Source organism: Miniopterus natalensis, chromosome 12, assembly GCF_054644295.1.
Source record: "Miniopterus natalensis isolate mMinNat1 chromosome 12, mMinNat1.hap1, whole genome shotgun sequence".
NCBI lineage: Eukaryota > Metazoa > Chordata > Mammalia > Chiroptera > Miniopteridae > Miniopterus > Miniopterus natalensis.
The window spans coordinates 59,753,449-59,771,946 of NC_142092.1; the positions used below are offsets into that span (position 1 = coordinate 59,753,449).

The 18,498-nt window shown below is 42.5% G+C and overlaps 1 protein-coding gene across 6 annotated transcripts in view; it reads left to right on the plus strand.

The window, feature by feature from the left end:
• The window catches only part of CDK5RAP2 (CDK5 regulatory subunit associated protein 2), a 156,889-nt gene that overhangs the window by 21,622 nt on the left and 116,769 nt on the right, over positions 1–18,498 (plus strand). For all 6 annotated transcript variants that reach the window (XM_016213723.2, XM_016213717.2, XM_087822852.1 and 3 more), the window contains exons 4-8: positions 1,298–1,408; positions 5,080–5,156; positions 11,197–11,320; positions 13,818–13,972; positions 18,247–18,409. In XM_016213723.2, the coding sequence (XP_016069209.2) occupies positions 1,298–1,408; positions 5,080–5,156; positions 11,197–11,320; positions 13,818–13,972; positions 18,247–18,409 (630 nt within the window). The remainder of the gene's footprint in view (positions 1–1,297; positions 1,409–5,079; positions 5,157–11,196; positions 11,321–13,817; positions 13,973–18,246; positions 18,410–18,498) is intronic.

Below are 18,498 nucleotides of genomic sequence, written 5' to 3' on the forward strand. Positions count from 1 at the left end.
GTTATTTGTGCATAGAAACATAACAGATTTCTGAATATTAATTTTGTATGGTGCAACTTTACTGAATTCATTTATTAGTTTTAATAGTTTTTTGGTGGAATCCTTCCTCCCTACTCATTAGAGAGTTAGTTTTCAGACATCTTGATAGTACCCTTAAGTACTTCAGCATCTATTCTTACTTAGGACATTCTCCTACAAAATTATAATACTATTACTTAATATAAAGTTGTTCAAATTTCCGCAGTTATCCCCACATAGCTATTTTTTTAAAATTCAAGATTCACTGTATGATTTCATTGCACTTAGTTGTCATGCTTCTAGTACTTCTATTTATTTAGAAGAGTTCCCCTACCATTGTTGACTTAAGATTGTCATTAAGATTTTTGAAGAGTCCAGGCCTGTTGTTTTTCAGAATGTCCTTCAGTTTGGATGTGTCTGATTGACAGCTTTTGATTAGATTGAGGGCAGAAGTATTTTAAATTAAATTGTTTACTTTCAGTGATTTATTTCAGGAGGCACAAAATGCCAGTTTGTCTCACAGGGGTGATATTAAATACTGTTGGCCCTCTGTATTTGTGTGTTTTATATCTGGATTCAACCAACCATGAATATATTTTGATTGAAAATATTTTTTAAAATGTAGGTTATATTCAAATATTACATTATTTTATATAAAGGGCTAGAACATTTACTGATTTTGGTTTCTGTGGTGGTTCCTGGAACCCATCCCCCATGGATACCAAGGGACAGCTGTATATGCTCTTGATTAATGTAGTGTCTGCTAGGTTTCTAAATTTTAAATGTACCTTTTCCTTTTATAGTTAATAAGCCATCTGTGGGGTGATATCTTGAGACTGTGTGAATGAATATCATGTTGTCCAGTGATCTTTCATCTAATACTTTTAGCATTGATAATTCTTACCTGAGTCAGTTATTGCTATAGTGGTTCTGTAATGGTGATTTTTTTCTTCCTATTATTTGTCTACATCTATTAACTGGATTTCTTTTGTGAAGAAGAGGTTCTTCTCTTCTTTTCATTTCTTTTCTTATTTACTATTATCAGTGTGGAGTCTTGAATTCTTTCTTTACTTGGTCATTATTTATTCCAATGCTCAGATTGTCCTAAATTTGGTTAGAGGGAACCACTTAATTCTGGGTTGGTACAGTTGTAGCAAAGGTAAGCTTTTTATAGTACTTAACATTTGAACCCATTTGTAGCCTTGGAAGCTATGAGAATTAATGTAGGTAACATCCCTTAGACCTTACTTTTGGTAACCCGTCTGTGCTTATTTTCCAGCAAATCACTGAACTGAAGAAAGAAAACTTTAACCTAAAACTTCGCATCTATTTCCTTGAGGAAAGAATGCAACAGGAATTTGATGGCCCCACAGAACACATCTATAAAACTGTGAGTGTCCCATTTATCGCTGCCATCCCTGGTGTCTTTTCTCATAGTCCTTCAAGCAGAAACTTGATTAATATTTGCTCTCAGAGTTAGCAGGAATAGATAGAGCTGCTTGCATTGAATTTGAATTGATTATGGGGAGCGTAAGATAAAAGGATGACCTTAATATTAAGCAAAGAGATACAGGATTTAATTTTAAGGGAGTCTTTTTCTCTTCCTAAAATCGGACTTCTGATTTACTTTATCTCAATCACCTTTTAAAAATTATTTATAATTTAGACAAAGACAGTGAAATGGTAGAATGTCTTTGGAATTGAATCTTATTGTTAGCAGCTAATTTGTGTAACAGTAGGCAAGTCACTTCAGCTCCCTGGGCTTGCTCCAGAGTTAAGTGATAATCCTTGTGTCATAGGGTTATTAGTGTGGATTAAAATGAGGTGACAGGTGAAAAGCCCCCAGCATGCCATCACTACTGGGCAGTTACTATCGTCTTATTGAGGCTTCCATGGGCATCTGAGACTTAGGATTGTCAGTGTTTCTGTGATGTGACTCTTCTTATGCCTTTTATATGCTTGCTTATAACTGTCAGGAAAAAAGTCTGTTCCTGTCTGAAGTCTTGGCCTGGAGGCCTCTGCCTGAAAACAAACCTTGGTTCTGAAAGTTGAAAAAAGAACTTGGCTTTCTTGAAAAGGCATGAGTACAAACAATATTTCAGCACCCATTTCTTGGCTTTCTCCAGTAGATTAGCCCTTGGCCTGGGAATTATTCCATTTTTTCTCGTCTGAAGTTTGCACCAGTGGAAACTTTTGAAGGAGGAAAAGGAACTGCTTGAGTTTTAGCGGATGAACTTAAATGGACTTGTCTTGAAGAGGGGTTGTACTGTACTTCTGAGGCTTTTCAAGAATTGAAAAGCTCCCTTGTCCCTCAGGACACAGTTTCTTTCCTTCATTGTGGGGGTGGAAAGAAAATGAGTACATCCCGTTTTCTGGAAGGGAGTGGTGATGTGATCAAATTTTTGAAGAAAAACCGATAACCTAAAAAACATTATATATGTAAGTATGGTTATCATCTGTCTCAGGTGATAGGAAGGGTGATAGGAAGCCAAATTGTGTTAATTGCCTTCGCTGTGTCAGGCACTGTCCTGGGCCTTTGTATATCATCACCTTATTTTAATTCTCAAGACAGCCCTTTGCAGTGGAGATTATCCTCACTTACAGGAGAGGACACTGAAGCTCAGGGAAGATCAGTAACTTGCTTGATGTCATAGCTACTATGTCAGGTGGGTTTGAACCCAGAACTGCCTATTACGCTGTTTCAGCTACTCTTTTCCATTGTCTGATTAGATGACCTGGTTCTATTACACTTTTATTTCAATCTAAGTTTTTATATAGGTGTACATGATTCAAAATTCAAAAAAACATAAAAGGTATACACTGAAAAGACTTTTCTTCCACCCTGTCTCCTAGTCCCCTAGGTCTAACCAATATGATTAGTTCCTCAGGCAAGCAAGTGTGTGTGTGTAAAGCGCCTTTTATAGAAATGCAAGCATGTTCTGTACTTTGCATTTTTCCTTAACACTATCTCTTCTTAATAGTGGCTTAAGAGCTGTTTTATTCTTTTTTTTTTATCCTCACCTGAGGACATGTTTTCCATTGATTCTAGAGTGAGGGGAAGGGGAAGAGAGAGAGAGAAGGAGGAACATCAATGTGAGAAACACTAATCGGTTGCCTCTTGTATGCTCCCCAACTAAGGATCGAACCCACTACTTAGGCATGTGCCCTGACTGGGAATCGAACCCTCAGCCCTTTGGTGTATGGGATGATGCTCCAACCAACTGAGCCACTGGCCAGGGCTATTCTTTTTTATGATGTTCCATTTTATGCTAACAAGGTGTCTTGGTTTTTTGGTTTAGAAATAATGATTACCATGTGTATAAGTTTGTAACTTGAGGATTGGGCTTGCGAAAAATAGTCTAGTGGATAGATTAGCTCTCTGTTCTTTTAAATTCGCTAGGCTGTAATGTCATTTGGTTCATCAGAAAGCAAAGCACTCAGAATTTGTGATACCAGCTCTTATACAACTCTCCCCTTCTGAGAGCTGGCAAGGAATCCTCAGTTTGAAGGGTGTTTCTGTCATTTTCACAAAACTGCAGTTGAAGACTTTGTGCTCTGTCACTGAGTGTCCTTTATCAAAGATCACTTTCTTCTAGAAAAAGTTCTGCTGCATGATGAGCTCTTCAGTTCCTGTTGTTTGACATTGAAGAAAATCACATTCTGAGCCTTGTCTTTAGGCTCTTCTCATTCATTAGCTCACTTAGTCCTGAAATTCCTGTGTCAGGTGGGCTTTATGATTTTCATTTGCCACTTGGGGGATCTGAAAGGAGAAACCTTATTTTTTCACCTCCTGGACTTGTGCTTCTGCGGACAGTTATAGGCTCACACTTCCAAGTTTCTGATTGACGTTGACATGAAGGCAGGGCCTGTGTCTGCCTTGTCCACCAGTGTGTCCTCAGTGTTTAGCCTAGTGCTTGGCCTGTCACAGGGACTGGTGAACATCTGTGAAGCAAAGGGATAAATACAAGAGCATCTACTGACTTACTGTGATTTCCTCTTGGGCAGGGTTTGAACCCATGTCCTTCTGGCCCCAAGCCCCATGACCTTTCCTTCTGGTTGACTTCTCAGCCTGGGGATCCTCCAGGGCTGTTTGGCTAAAAGGAGGGAGGCATGTCCTCCGAGATTGTAAATTTTAATGGAAATGCTATTTTTATTTTAAATGATGCTTATATATTATGGAGTAGAATATAAAATTGGCATGAATTATTAAAATAAAACAGGAACAAGATTTCAAAGAAAACCTAAATCTATAGCAGTTCTCTGTAAACTGTACACGCAGACTGCTCTTTCTACTATATTAATTCATTTAACATTCTCTCTGGGATACATTTGCGGACTGGTTTGAGAAGCCAACCACTGCCCCACTGTCTCATGTTGCAATCCATTTGCCAAAGACTCTGCCTTTGGATTCTCATGTGAATTATGATCCTAAGGCCATGTGTGACTCCTTTCCTTCGAGTCAATTAAGAGGAAGATGGTTGGTTGGAGAACCTTGTGTTGTCACTTATAGACAGCTTGCCCTGTGCGCTTGTGGCTCTTTTGTAAGTGAGTACGCTGAAATCTTACATTGATATGAGACAGGCAGTGACGAGGCCTCCCATTTATCCATCTACATGTTTTATTTTTTTAAGCTGTAAAATGTTTCCATTGCTACAACCAGCACATACATGATGGTAAACAACCAGAGGTAATTGCCTTGGAATGGTAAAAGCAAACTAGAATTGCTTGCAAATTTGCTTGGTGGAGGGCAAACAATTTTTAAATCGGCCTCTCTTGTATGACATTTATGCCTCAATGTTTGAATGCTCTGGCTGTTAGAAGCTTGGAAAATTTGCATAATTGTTCCAAGGCTTGAGAAATCTGGAGCTTTCTTTTGAGACCACCAGTGTTTAATAATTCCCTTTTCCCAGTGCCCTGAGGCTAATGAGGTTTTGAATCTAACAGCTGCCTATTACAAGCATGGCGTAGTCAGTCCACGCTAAGAGCTGTTTCCCCATGGTAGACATTCGTATGTCCTGTATTTTTACACTGTTTCTTTTCTTTTCTAATCTCATCTGAAAGAATATTGAGCTCAAGGTGGAAGTAGAAAGTCTGAAGCGTGAGCTCCAAGAGAGAGAGCAGCTGCTCATCAAAGCCTCGTGAGTACCTGTCATCCTGTTACAAGCTTGTGGGTAGCCCAGGGGTTTTGATGGTGGCAGCTAAGTGGGTCAGTAAAATGGAACCTTGTGCTTGCTAAGCCACTTGTTCTCTCACAGGGCTCTGAGGATCCCAGGAAAGTTTTGTTTTTAATTATTTTTCAACAAACTTCTAAAGTTTATAGGAAAATGAACAGACCTTACATGTACAGCAGAATGAATTTTCATTAAGCAGACATACCTGTGGGGTTACCATCCTGATCAGAAACCAGCACATCACCAGCCCCTAGAAGTCCCCTTTGTGTTCTTAGAACTTACGCTTCTCCCACAAAGGTGACTACTTTATTGACCAGTAGTATCACCTTTGCTTAGTTCTGCCCGCTTTCGAACTTTATAGAAATGGGATCATATTCTGTGCATGTACCCTTTTGTGTCTGGTCCCTTTCCTCAGCAATATACCTGTGAGATCCATCTAGATTTTTAAGTATCATTAGTTCATTCATTGCTGTAAATACCCTAGGGGCTTAAAGGGATCCTGAGGGCCCTGGCCCGGTAGCTCAGTTGGTTAAATTGTTGTCCCAATACGCCAAGGTTGTGGGTTTGATCCTCAGTCAGGGCACATACAAGAATTGACCACTGAATGCATCAGTAAGTGGAACAACAGTGGGGTGCGTGGGTGAGGGCTGGGGACCTGGGTGGAGAGGGGGTCAGTGGGGAAATTAAAGGGGACATCTGTAATACTTTCAACAATAAAGATAAATTTAGAAAAAATAAGTGGAACAACATTCTGTTTCTATCTCTCTCTCTTCCTCTCTCTCTAAAATAAATTAATACAAATTTTTTAAAAAGGGAGGGTCCTGAGTGTCTCCTGTGGTAGATGAGGTGGGGGCGGGGGCAGAGGATGGGGCTTCAATCAGAGTAGCTCGTTATTCTGTTTTGCTTAAACAACATTTGAAAAATATTATTTTAATTATTTATTGAACAACAAGCGCAGTTCAGAGACTGTAACCTGTGACTCAATTGGTTATTTATTCATTCATTCATTCATTCATAAACGTTATGTAATTACTTGTGCTACACATGGGATATTTTTGAAGAGAGATATTCCCTTACTTTTGAAGCTCATCAGAGACTAGTGACAACTCATCCTATAAACAAAGTCTAATGGAGGAGCAGTGATAGTGTGTGGATATAGTGGGCGCGCCAAAGTATGCTGAGTTTCATTGGTGATAATGAAATAGGACTTCCCAGGGCTGACCCACCAAAGATCTAGCTGAAAGCTTATGTGGAAATGCATCATTTGTCACGGCAATAGAGTTCCTGCTGGCTATGGGGCTGGGAGCATGGAGTCTTTAGCTTAGGGCGCTACTCACAGCTCTGGGCTGGGCCATATAATTCCTTTTATTACCACAGGGCCAGCAGCTGGCAGTGAGACTGCTGTTAGCTTTGAGTAGACCAGAGGAGGTTCTCAGGCCCCAGACTGACCTTGCACGCATGGTATTTTCTGAGTGAGTGAATGAATGAATAAACCAGATTAACAAGTTTTTGATATTTGTTGTTGTTGTAGTGGTTTTTTTTTTTAATGAAGCACATCATCATTCTCTAGGTGGGGAATCAAATCTACTTTACCAAGCCTGGAAGTCAGTAGTAGAATTTGTTCTAAGAAAGTAGAAGTCTAGGGGGCTCAGCCTCGTCTTGTAGGCATCTTGCAGGGTCTGGAGGCCTCATTAGAGATTTTGGTCTTTATCCTAAGATCAAAGAGAAAGCAGTCATGGGTTTTAAGCAACTGACACAATAGAGTTTTGTTTTCTAAAAGGTCACTCTGGATAGTGAGTGGGAAATGTTTTGTAGAGGGAGTGGTATTGGAAGCAAGGGACCAGTGAGGAGGCTTGTCTAATAGTGTAGGTGACATTAGGACGGAGGTGGGTGGGTGGATTGGAAAGACACTTAGGAAGCAAAATCAACAGGACTTGGTAATGGATGGGAAAGGAGCTGTCAAGGATAGGTTAGGGGTCAAGATCATGGGCTCTGTTTAAGAATGTTCCACAGTGACTTAGCTGTTCCAGCTTTCTCTCCACCAACTTTTAATCTGAAACACAGTTCACAGATATTAAGAAGGTTCCTGTTCCTGTTGCTCTAACTTTTCCCTGGCAGACCTTTTCTCCTTCCTAGCCCCTCCCAGCCGGAATCCCTTTCCAGTTGTCTACCCTACATAAGGGCTCTTGTTGATCACACGTCGCTGCCTTAGCTCACATCTTTTTCTTTACATACTTCTCTGGCATATAACGACAATCCCATATGTGTACAGCACTTTTCAGTTTATAAAACACTTTCATATCTATTTGGATTCCATCATTATCCTGAGAGTTCGTCAAATCTCGAGGAAAACCTCATTTGAGAGAGGAGGGAATTTAGGTTTGGAAGGGAAGGGCCATGACTAAAACTACTCACCAGAAATTTTGATCAGAGCTGGGATTAGAACTCAGGTTCATGACTTCTGGTCCAGCACAAGGTTTCATATTCTTTTTTTATTTTCATGCATGTTTCTCATTTCTTCAACATGACTACATATCTTCTAAGCCAAGAGCCTCTTCCTCAGCGGAGTATGGGGCCAGTGGAAAGGGCAGGGGCTCTGGGTTGGCTCTACCAATAGGTAGGACTGTGGCCTTTGAGCATTGGCTTCTCAGCTATCCCCACTTCCTGGGACCTTTGTGTGGATTACCTGCCAGGGTATGTGCACGTCTGCCACAGACCTGCTAAATGGGCCTTTCCCTTTCCCTCTGATGGCCCCGCATCTAGCAGTGTGTGTGTGGTACATACTTGTTGATGGAAAATAGCTTTTTATTAATGACCTCAACTCCCTTTTTGAGTTTTATGGTGATGGTTTTTTGAGGGGTGAGTGGGCGGGAGATATGGGAAAAGTCCCTGATTTTCTCTCAAGAGCTATAATTAGAATGGAAAGAATCAAGAGGGAATGTTGATGGTTAAAAAGAGTAGCGAGGGTGGTGTTTATAGAAGGTTCTCTTGTATTGGGTGGAAAGCTGGATTAGACCAGTTTCTCTCAGCCTTTCCTCTCCTTAGGTGTTGCTGTCTCGTCTGTTGGCCCAAATAAGGAAAGGGTGGTGGGGGAAACTAACATTTATTGAGACCCTTCTCAGCTCCTAACCCTGTGCCTGGCACTTGACATATTTTATCACACTTGAGTTTACAGCAGTTACGTGAGACAGCCAGTGTTCCCGTTTGAGTGGGGAGGAAACTGAGGCTCAGAGGAGTGGGGGGACCTGCCCAAGTTGGTAACAGAGTTGGGGTTCGTCTGGCTTTGGAGCCCTCTGCCTTGCAGTGAAGTAAACATATATGCTTGCTGACTTCCCATTGTTGTATTTATCAGTTACCAAAAGGGGATTTTAAAAACAAAAGCACATACTGTCGGGAGTAAATTTTATCTCTGTAGCTTTAAAACACAAACAAAAATAATAATTCCATTAGTAGATGAAAATTGTACCATACTGCTGAGTGTAAATTTTATTGCTACAGTAACTGCAAAATACAAAGATGATAAATGAAAAGTTGGAACATTTATTATTGGGAGTATATTTTATTGGTATAACTAAAAATGCAAACAAACTGAATAATGCCAGTACTTGTTAAAAATTGTAGTCAGCCTCTTGACAATGTATGTGATGCTGACTGTAAAATACAAAGGTTTGATCTAGGTGGATAGGAGGGAGCTGGTGTATTTGCACTCACTGGGTAGAGTGGAGGGTGGGGATGGGGTAATGCTGTGAGCCATTTTCTAGAGGAGGCTCTCTAAAGCCCAAGGGCTAAAATATTTGTGGTGGTTCGAGGAAATTCAGGACTGGAAAATTTTGTATCTAAGGCTCAGGAAAGGAAAAGCTTCTAGTCCAGAATTCTTTTTTAAAAAATTATTGTTGACACTCTTACAGATGGTCCCCCATTTTCTCCCCCTTAGTCCAGAATTCTTGCAGCCATATAGAATGCCCTCTTGAGAAGTGATTGTGGATCACTGTGAACTCCAGACAGTACTGGGCAAGAAATGAACTGAGGGAGTGGGTTCAGGCTTTTGGTGGCATTAATCAGGAAGTGTCAGTGATGGCCTTGGTTCTGGACAGCCGATGATCTGTTCTCAGTTCAGACACCAGCTGAGGGTAGAATAAGGCTACTCAGTATCTCAGCAGAGCCAGCGCTGCGGTGGCCTCGGGGACAACAGGCTGTCATGCAGCACTCAGATCATAGAGGAAGGAGCACCATGCTACGGCCACTGCGTGTGCTAGCACATTCATTCTAAGAGGGCATCACCTCATTTTCCTTCTAAAGGCTTATTGGCGAAAGGAAACAAGATATGAATAAAGTCTTTATTTACAGGCAATTCATTTCTGAGACTTGGACAGCAAGTATGGCCCTCTTGACTTTCCATTGTTCTCAGTCAAAAATTCACATGGCTCGTACATGTGCACATCTGATCACATGGCTTTTGGTTGGGAAAGTCTTACATAGCCCCAAAGTAGGGCTTGCGAGGCCAGTGGTGAATAGATTTGTTCTGTTGCAGTTTTTCTGAGAAATCAGCTTTAGGTGGAGCCATTTCCTTTATATTATTCTGCCTTCTGTAAACCCACAGTCATTTTAGAAATCTGATGAGAACTGCCCTGAGTACATGTCTCACAAGTTCACATCCGACACTGTTTTTCTTCTGGGGAGAACCAGAATGAACGGCGTCAGTGGTTGTGGTCCTGTGTCTGATTTGGGTGTGCCATCCCACCACTGCTTGCCAGGCGGACAGAATATTTATACCATGGTGCCACAGCGACACGAAGTCTGCATTTTATGTTAGAGTAACACGGGGTGTGGGCTGCTTGCGTGCTCTCCTCTCCTCATGCCTTAAGTGGTAGCTAGTGCTCACATGGATTGTTGTGCTGTATTTAAAACACTTCCCCTCCAAGCCCAGGCCACGTAGCTCAGTTGGTTAGAGCATCCTGATATGCCAAAGTTGTGGGTTAGAGCCCCAGTCAAGGCATATGCGAGAATCGACTAATGAATGCATAAATAAATGGAGCAACAAATCAATGATTCCCTCCCTCCCTCCCCCCCTCCCTCCCTCTCCCCCTCCCTCCCCCCTCCTTCCTCTCTCTCTCTAAAAAAATAAATAAAATAAAATGCTTCCCCTATAGCTGGCAGAAGATGAAGCATACAAACCATTAATCCCCCAGATTAATTTTTGTTGCATACTGTTTCTTTGTACATTGGTTTGTCAAACCAGCTCTCCACCTTCCCTACCACTGGTGGGGGTGTACTTGGTTGGAAGTTTCCTGGTGGGAAATTTGGCAATCGCTGTCAAAAAAGTCTTAAGAGAATACTTACACTTTGACCCAGTAATTCCCTTTTTGGGAATTGACCCTAAGGAAATCACTGGGTAGTTTACATATACAAGGATGTTTTCATCATAACATTGCTTATAATAATAAACAACAGCACTAACATTTGTTGAATACTTTGTACTGGCCACGGTTCTCAGAGCTTTAGAAACATTGGACAAATGTGTAAAAGCAAAAGCAATCTAAATGTTTTAATGTAGAACATTTCATGCAGCAAATTAACATATAGCCTTTAAGAATGATGATATAATAAGTTTATATTTATTGACACAAAAAGATGTTTATTGTGTGTTAAGTAATAAAATCAGATCACAGATGTGTACTGTATGATTCCACTTTTGTAGAAAATGCCCGAAAGGCTATTTACTAAAATGTTAACTTAGCTATCCCAAGTGATGAGATTATAGGTGATTTTTACTTTGTTTTTAAATAATATGTATTTATACTGACACATAATTGATGTATAACATTGTGTAAGTTTAAGGTGTACAACATGTTGATTTGATACGCTTATATATTGTATGATCAGTGTTTTGGAATTACAAATATTAATTAAAATAAAAAAGACGCTCACCACAGTCATGGGAGATTCCTTGTTTCTTGGGGTGATTGGAATCACCACCTGACTGTCACCCTTATTTGCCTCTTTGCAGCAAAGCAGTTGAGAGCCTCGCTGAGGGGGGTGACTCTGAAGTTCGGCGGGTGAAAGAGGATGCTGAGAAGAAGGTACAGCAGGTCGAAGATCGCCTGACCAAAAGACTATTCCTCCTGGAAGAGGCAAGTCTGGAAGCCTAAGGACAGTGTGCTTCTTACAGTGGGTTAATAACGGGTGGGCAGAACTGTGTTCCTTTCCTCATAAACTGTCAGCTTCTGCAGACATGAGAGCCATCCCCAGTGAGCATCTCTGGGGTCCCAGCCCCATTCTAGGCACTTAACATGAAGAATTTATACCCTTGCACCCTGCAAACTGACCATTATTGTCTCATTGCTATAAGTGAGGACACTGAGGTATGGAGAGAAACACTAACCAGTCCAAGTTGAGTCCTGCATTTAAATATGACTGCTGACTTTAAACCCGTGTTCTTGAGACACCACCACTCTTCTTAATCTAGTATTTTGCCTTTATTTCACTGAGGAAGAAACTGAGGCCCAGAGAGGGAATTGACTCAGTCAACATTAGCTAAGCCTGGAACCAGATTTTCTGACTTGTAGGCCATTGTGTGTCCATGCAGCCCTGTCCCCGGTGTCCAGCGTCCATGCCACCATCCACCGGTGTTGACCGAGTGCCTTTTCTCAGCGAGGCTCTGTGTGTAGCTTCTCCTCCTCCTGATTCTCAGTCAGGTGCTTCCTATGACTGATGGGATCAGGATGTTTCTTGGTTCGAAAATCCTGTCTCCTAGGTTTTAAAACATTTCCTCCATTTAAACCTAGTCTTAAGTAAACTCATTACTTAATTCTTGGTCTTTGAAGTCTGTTGTTTCCTCTCACTTTCTCTTCCTGCATCCCTGATTCTTCTAAGCTGATAGGAGGAGAAATAACACCAAAATCACTTCTGAATTCAAAGAGTGGATAGATTTGTACTATATTTTGTAGCTAACAATGGTCTTTTCTAGTTACGATGTTCAGTTCAGCCCTTGTATCAGCCTCATGGGCATGTGTAGATATTAGGTTGGCCATATAGATGAGGAAATAGGCTCAGAGGGTGAGAAACTAGTCATGGTCATAAGTGGTAGAGTTGGGACCAAAAGAAGGGTATCGGAGCCCAAGTTCTGAATTTTAGTTAAGATTATTGTGATCCTTTGAGAGACTCAACCTAATCTTGGTCATTCATCTTGTTTTTCCCAGCCAGTGCTTCCCAGTGTGTTGGCGTGCCAGCATAACTGACAGTACTGGGTCGAATCACTGCTCTGTCATCTACTAGCTTTGTCTCCTTGCCTTCCCTGAGCCTCTGCCTCTTCCTCTGTAAAATAAGACTAATGATACCAGCTTTGCTGTAGTAATTGTAGTAACAATAGTGGTACTAACAATTTATGGCATGCTTACTGTGTGTGAGGCACCCTTCTCAGCATTTTAAATACTTTGACTTAGGTAATCCCCTCAACAAACCTAGGAGGTAAAGGCTGTATCCTTTAACAAAAAAGAAAAACACAATGACACCGGCACAGAGTGGCTGAGCCACTTGCTCAAGGTGACACAGGTAGTAAACCTGGTGGTCTGGCTGCAGAGCCTGCATTCTAAACTGGAAATCCATCTCTCTGTATGTCACTTTTTAGGCTTGAGTGAGACTCAAAGATAATATAAATAGAGCTTCTTGTAAAGCGTGGCATTGAGTAGGCTCTCAGGGAATAAGTTTTGTTGTTTGTTGTCTCAGAATATTGGGAAATGATTTTTCCCAGCTATCATTGAGATTGACAGGCCAGCCTCTTGGGGAGACAGTGTTGGGGGAAACACTGGAGGGAAGGGGTGGGAGGAGGAAGCTACCTTTTTTTGAGTTTCCCGTGATGCAGTAGGCATTTGACAGTCTCACAACAGTTCTCTGATGAGACGGTCGTTAGGAAGCTGGGGGTCAGAGAGGTTAAGTGACTGCCCAAGGTCACACAGCAAGTAAGTGGGAGCTGAGTTTTGAACCCGGTTTGATTTGTCTTTTATCTTTGTGATGTAATCAGAGGCAGTTGGCATGAGCAGTTGGAGATGCCTGTCTACTCCCAGGTCACTTTCATGAACACCAGGGCCTTTTTCCCTAACACAGACACTGCCTGCGAGATTTAGATAATTTCCTTATTGGCTTCTGTGAGCACTCAGCAAGCACATAGAGTTTTCACCACCTAAATCACTTTGGAGATATAGAAAATGTACTTTAGAATTGTGTAGTCATTATCTGGAAAAAAAATAGTGAGGGGGCGGTGGGGTATGGGATGAATTTGTGTGGAGATTGTGGTGACTCTTTGGAATTTATGTATGTTTAAGTATTGAGAGGCACATTTCTCCTTGTTCTCATTGAGCTGTAAATATTGATCTGATTTTTCAAAACCAAAACAGTTCTGATAGAGTTGAGTCTTTTCCATTGGAAATGCCTATTACTCTTCAAGATACAAGAAGGAAAGATGGCTGGCAAGTGTATTTATTACAGATTCTCCCCATGTATAGTACAGTTCAGGGAGGGGAAATGTGCTGGAGAAAAAGTCATAAATATTTATATTTTAATCCAATTTCCTTTCAAAGTGTTCCCAATTGTATTGAAAAATTGCATCAAATGCATTTAATTTAACTCTAGGATGTGAAAGCTGCCCAAGCAGAACTGGAAAAGGCCTTTGCAGGGACAGAAACGGAGAAGGCTCTTCGATTGAGTTTGGAAAGCAAGCTTTCAGAGATGAAGAAGATGCACGAGGGGGACTTGAACATGGCTGTGGTCCTGGAAGAGAAAGACAGGTCTGGCTCCTGTCCCGGTGATACCCTGACAGTCATTTATCTGGCAGCTTGGGGAAGTAATTGTTCCCTTTCTTCCCTTTTCCTGTCCCTTTTCTTTTGTTGCCCCCAGTAAGAAAACTAGGAAGATGAGCACAGAGATAGAAGTAGTAGACAGAAATTTTTGCTGGAATTTTCTACTCAGATACTGAATTTAGCATTTGGTTTTGGCTTTAAGCTTCCTGGTAGCCAAAGGAAAAAGGGAAAAACAATCTTGATGGATGTGTGATTCACATTGCTCACAATATAAAACAAGCTAGTAACTCCGGAGAAGCTCAGTTTTATTTGACATTGTCAGAAATTTCACTTGTGGATCTTCCTGAACGGAACAGTTAGTGACTACATCCCCACAATAAATCCTAGTGAATCTTGTGTGACCTGTTTCTGTCATATCTTTTAATGCAGGCTGAGGGCCCAGATTAGTACAGTGCAAGGGGCCAAAACAGTGTACAGCAAGTACAGAGCTCTTCGATGGTCCAGGAATAAAATGTGTGGCATTTGGTCCAGAGAAATGGAGGGCAGTCTTAAACTCATCTTCTATCTTGGTGGAAGGAGTGGAGGGCAGGAACAGAATGGTAGTGATTAGATGGGTAAATGTTGGGTTAAGTAATGTACTTACCTAACTCAGAGGGGTTGGGAGAAGCTTCCTAGCGGAAGTTCTAGGATAAGGAGGGATTAATTGGAAGAAGAAGAGGGTGCTCCAGGCCTGTGTGAAGAAAGCTCAGAGGTAGAAGGGCACGCTGCATATCCAAGGGACTGAAAGAAGTATAGCCTGGCTGTGTCTGTTCTGGAAGGGAGGTGAGAAGAGGTGAGGAGAGGCAAGTTGGCTGGGACAGATCTTGTGGGCACCAGTCCCATTGAAGTTTGGGTTTTGTCCCCAGGTCATGTGAAAAGCCACTGAATAGTTAGGGGTGGAGGGATGGGGGCATGACAGGATCAGATTGAAATTTAGAGAGGTTGCTCTGGCTGCCCCCTGGAGGATTGGCCATGGAGCTGGGTGGGAAGCCTGGTTCTCTGGCTGATGCAGGAGACCAGAGGAGATGATGGTGATAGGACTAAGATGACAGAATTAGGGCTGGAGAAGAATAAGAGATATTTAGAAGGTAGACTCAATCACATCTTGGCCTGAAGGGCTTTGGGACTGAGGGAAAAGGCTGCCGAGATACCCCCTCACCCAGCTTAGCAATGGTGGGATGGTATTGCAATTTGCTGAGTTTGGGGGAGAAAGAGATGTTTTTGGGAAGAGGGGGTGGGAAGATGAGCTTTCAGTTGGTACATGTTGGGTTGAGGGATTGTGAGCATTCAAGAGGAGCATCCAGGAGGTGTTTGGGTATATGGATTAAGGCCTGAATTAGAGGAGATGATTCATTCATTAACCAACTACTGAGCATGGCCTGGGTTGGGTGCTGGGAATGCGGAGATGAGCACTGTTTTCCTTATATGGAGTTCCCAAATGTGGGAGAGGATAGATTTAAACAAAGGATTGGTGCTGGGGGTAAGTTCAGGGTTCCGTGCAGTGACATAAGTAAGGGAGTGACCAGCTCTGCGTGGGCGTGGGGCCGGGAAGGCTTATCAGGAGCAGTGCTGGGAGTTGGGTGAGGAAGCCTCGCCACCGCTAGGGAACGGCACATTCTAAGGTGTGGAGCCTAGCTCATTTCATGTTGAAGAAAGTGATCCCTGTTAACATAGGCTGTAGAAACTTGGATCTGGAAAAGGGGAAGTGGGAAGGGTAATGCTTATTGAGTTCTTAATGGCCCAATTGGTGGGCTCTTCATGGATGTGGGTAGTCAGGTCAGGGCCTTGCTAAAGGCTTTGTTTCCTGGGATTTCCCAGAGATCTGGTTGGATAGGCACAGAAACCTGACTTGTCAGCACTGCAGATGCATCTGTCCCAGGGATCATACTCCCAGACACCAAAGCAGCAGCCAGATGCCTTCTCTGGGTTCTTGCTCAGTCAGGGCGCAGTCCTCTCTTTGTGGTAGAGCTTTCCTGGGTCTAGGGCCAGCGTATTTCCTCCCTGAAGGCATATTTAGTCTATCTAGGAAGCTGAATACATATTAGAAGGTGAGCTCTGAGCACAGAATTGGAATAAGGACCTTGGTCATGCTCTGGTGACATGGATCCAGATCTGCCACACAGATTGACTCGACTTTGGGCAGGGCCCTCACTAGGATGTCCTTGTCTTTCTGGGCTCCCACCACCCATTTCAAAGGTGAGTGTTTTAGCTACTTGATTTCTTTCAATCTACCTTAAAGCCAGTCGGTATCTTTAAGGCAGTTGACAGTGAGGAGCCCTGCAGTCAAGTTTGGCCAACGGGTAAGTTTTATCTGTTTTTTAAAAATTTAACTAGTTGCTAATATTTTAAAAAATCTAATTTTATGTAAGAGTCTGGATTTCCAGATTCTCTTGAAAACCTGGAAGGTGTGGGAGGACGGGCCATGGTCTTGGAGTGTGGCCGCTCCCTTAGGTGGGCCTAATGCTCCTGCTTAGCCACAGTCCCCTCAGGCCTGCCCCCCTCATTTCCATCCCTAGCTACAACTTGCTTTAAGGTAACTAAAAAATCATTTTTGTCGAGGTGTAAGGTACACACAACACAACACATGCATTTTAGTGTACAGTTTGGTGACTTTTGACCTCTCCAGTTGATTACGTGATGATTTCAGAGTTGAGCCCCTAGAGGGCACTCTTACTCCTCTTTCCTAGCTTAGGGGGGCACTGTACTGATGCCGCCAGTTCCCTCTGTATCCAATTGTCTTAGTCCATTTGGTGCCATAAGGAAATAACACACACTGGGTTGCTTATAAACAATAGAAATTTATTTCTTACAGTTCTGGATGCTGGAAGTCCAAGGTCAGGGTGCCAGTGTGGTCAGGTGAACGCCCCTTTTAGGTCCTCTTTCTTGTATTCCCACCTGGCAAAAGGGACAAGGGACCTCTCTAGAGCTTCATTTATAAGCCATCACTCCCATTCATAGGAGTTTCACCTTCATGACCTCATCTCCCAAAGTCCCCACCTCCTAATGCCATTACTTTTGGGGGGACACAAATGTTCACGCAATGCACCAGTGCACTGCCAGGTGCTTGAACTGCTTTTAGCTCTCCTTACTTTCACCCTGGTAGCCTATCCTCTTCCTGCCATAGTAAGTGGCTTTTTAGGCTTAGCTAGGAACATTCTTCTTGGGATCCTTTGACCAAATGCTAATCATTGAATGCTAAAAAAAAATAATAATTATGGCAACTGTCATTTGTTGAGTTCTGTCATATGCCTCGAGCTGTGTAGGGTGGTTTTAAATAGCTTATCTCCATTCCACATGAGCAACTTATCCCCATTTTATAGCTGGGGAAATGCAGGCTTAGAGAGCTTAAATAATTTGGCTGTTGTCAGGGAGCAGTTGATAGGGGTAATTTGGTGGCCTCGAGAAGGGTTTGTTCAGCTCTACCTGAGGAGGCTCTCGGGTTGTTGGTTGGCAAAGCTTCCCCGAGGAGGATAATACCTAATGAAGTCTGGTGGGTGATAGATATTAATCAGATGGAGGTGGGAGTGGGGTCGTGAAGGGCATTCTAGGTACAGGGAACCGTATGTACAAAGGTCTAGAGGCACAGCACAGCCTGGCTTCCAGAGAGAACTCGAAGTGTAGCTCTTGAGTGGTGATGGGGTGGGAGAAGGCTTCCTATGAGAGGTGACGCTGAAGCTGTTAGCAGGATCTCTGATCTTGGCCCTAAAAGCTTGGGTTCGACTCCCTTGCTTAGGAGTTCTTTATCTTGAAAGTCAGTGTATTTTAAACTTTGCCCTGAGAAGCCTCCAAGGAACATTCTCGCTCTCTCTCTCTTTTTTCCCTCCGCATTTACCGGAATAGTTCTGTTTATTTGTCATGTTTGTTGAGCCTTCAGTGCTAGATTTCTTTTGGAGAGAAGATTTCTTGGCCAAAAAAATTAGTAATCCACAGCTGTCGGTGGTAGGGGCCGTTGAACATTTGAGCAGGTAGGTGGGTGACTCAGTCAGACCATAGTCTGGCAACTTGGAGAGTGGATTGACTGGGGCCAGGCTGGAGGCAAGGGGACAGTTAATGTCACACGAATTTTGGTCCTTAATCTCCGACCTGCAAAATGCCATTTCATTCATGTTCAGTGATTGGACATGTCTACTTTGAAGATGTCTGGCCCCACTTCCTACCTCCTCCTGCTCCACTGAGCTGAGAGAACAGCTTATAATTAATATTTAAATTTTGTTCTCTTTTAGACTGATTGAGGAGTTGAAGCTGTCTTTGAAGAGCAAAGAAGCTTTAATTCAGTGCCTTAAAGAGGAGAAATCTCAGATGGTGTCTCCTGATGAGAACGTGTCATCTGGAGAGCTCCGAGGACTTTCTGCTGCTCTGAAGGAAGAAAAGGGGAGAGAAACTGAGGTGAGGCGACAGATGTGGAGAGGACTTTAATTAGCAGACCAGACTCCATCGGAAATGGGATGCACATTCAGTCTGCATGGCTCACCCGC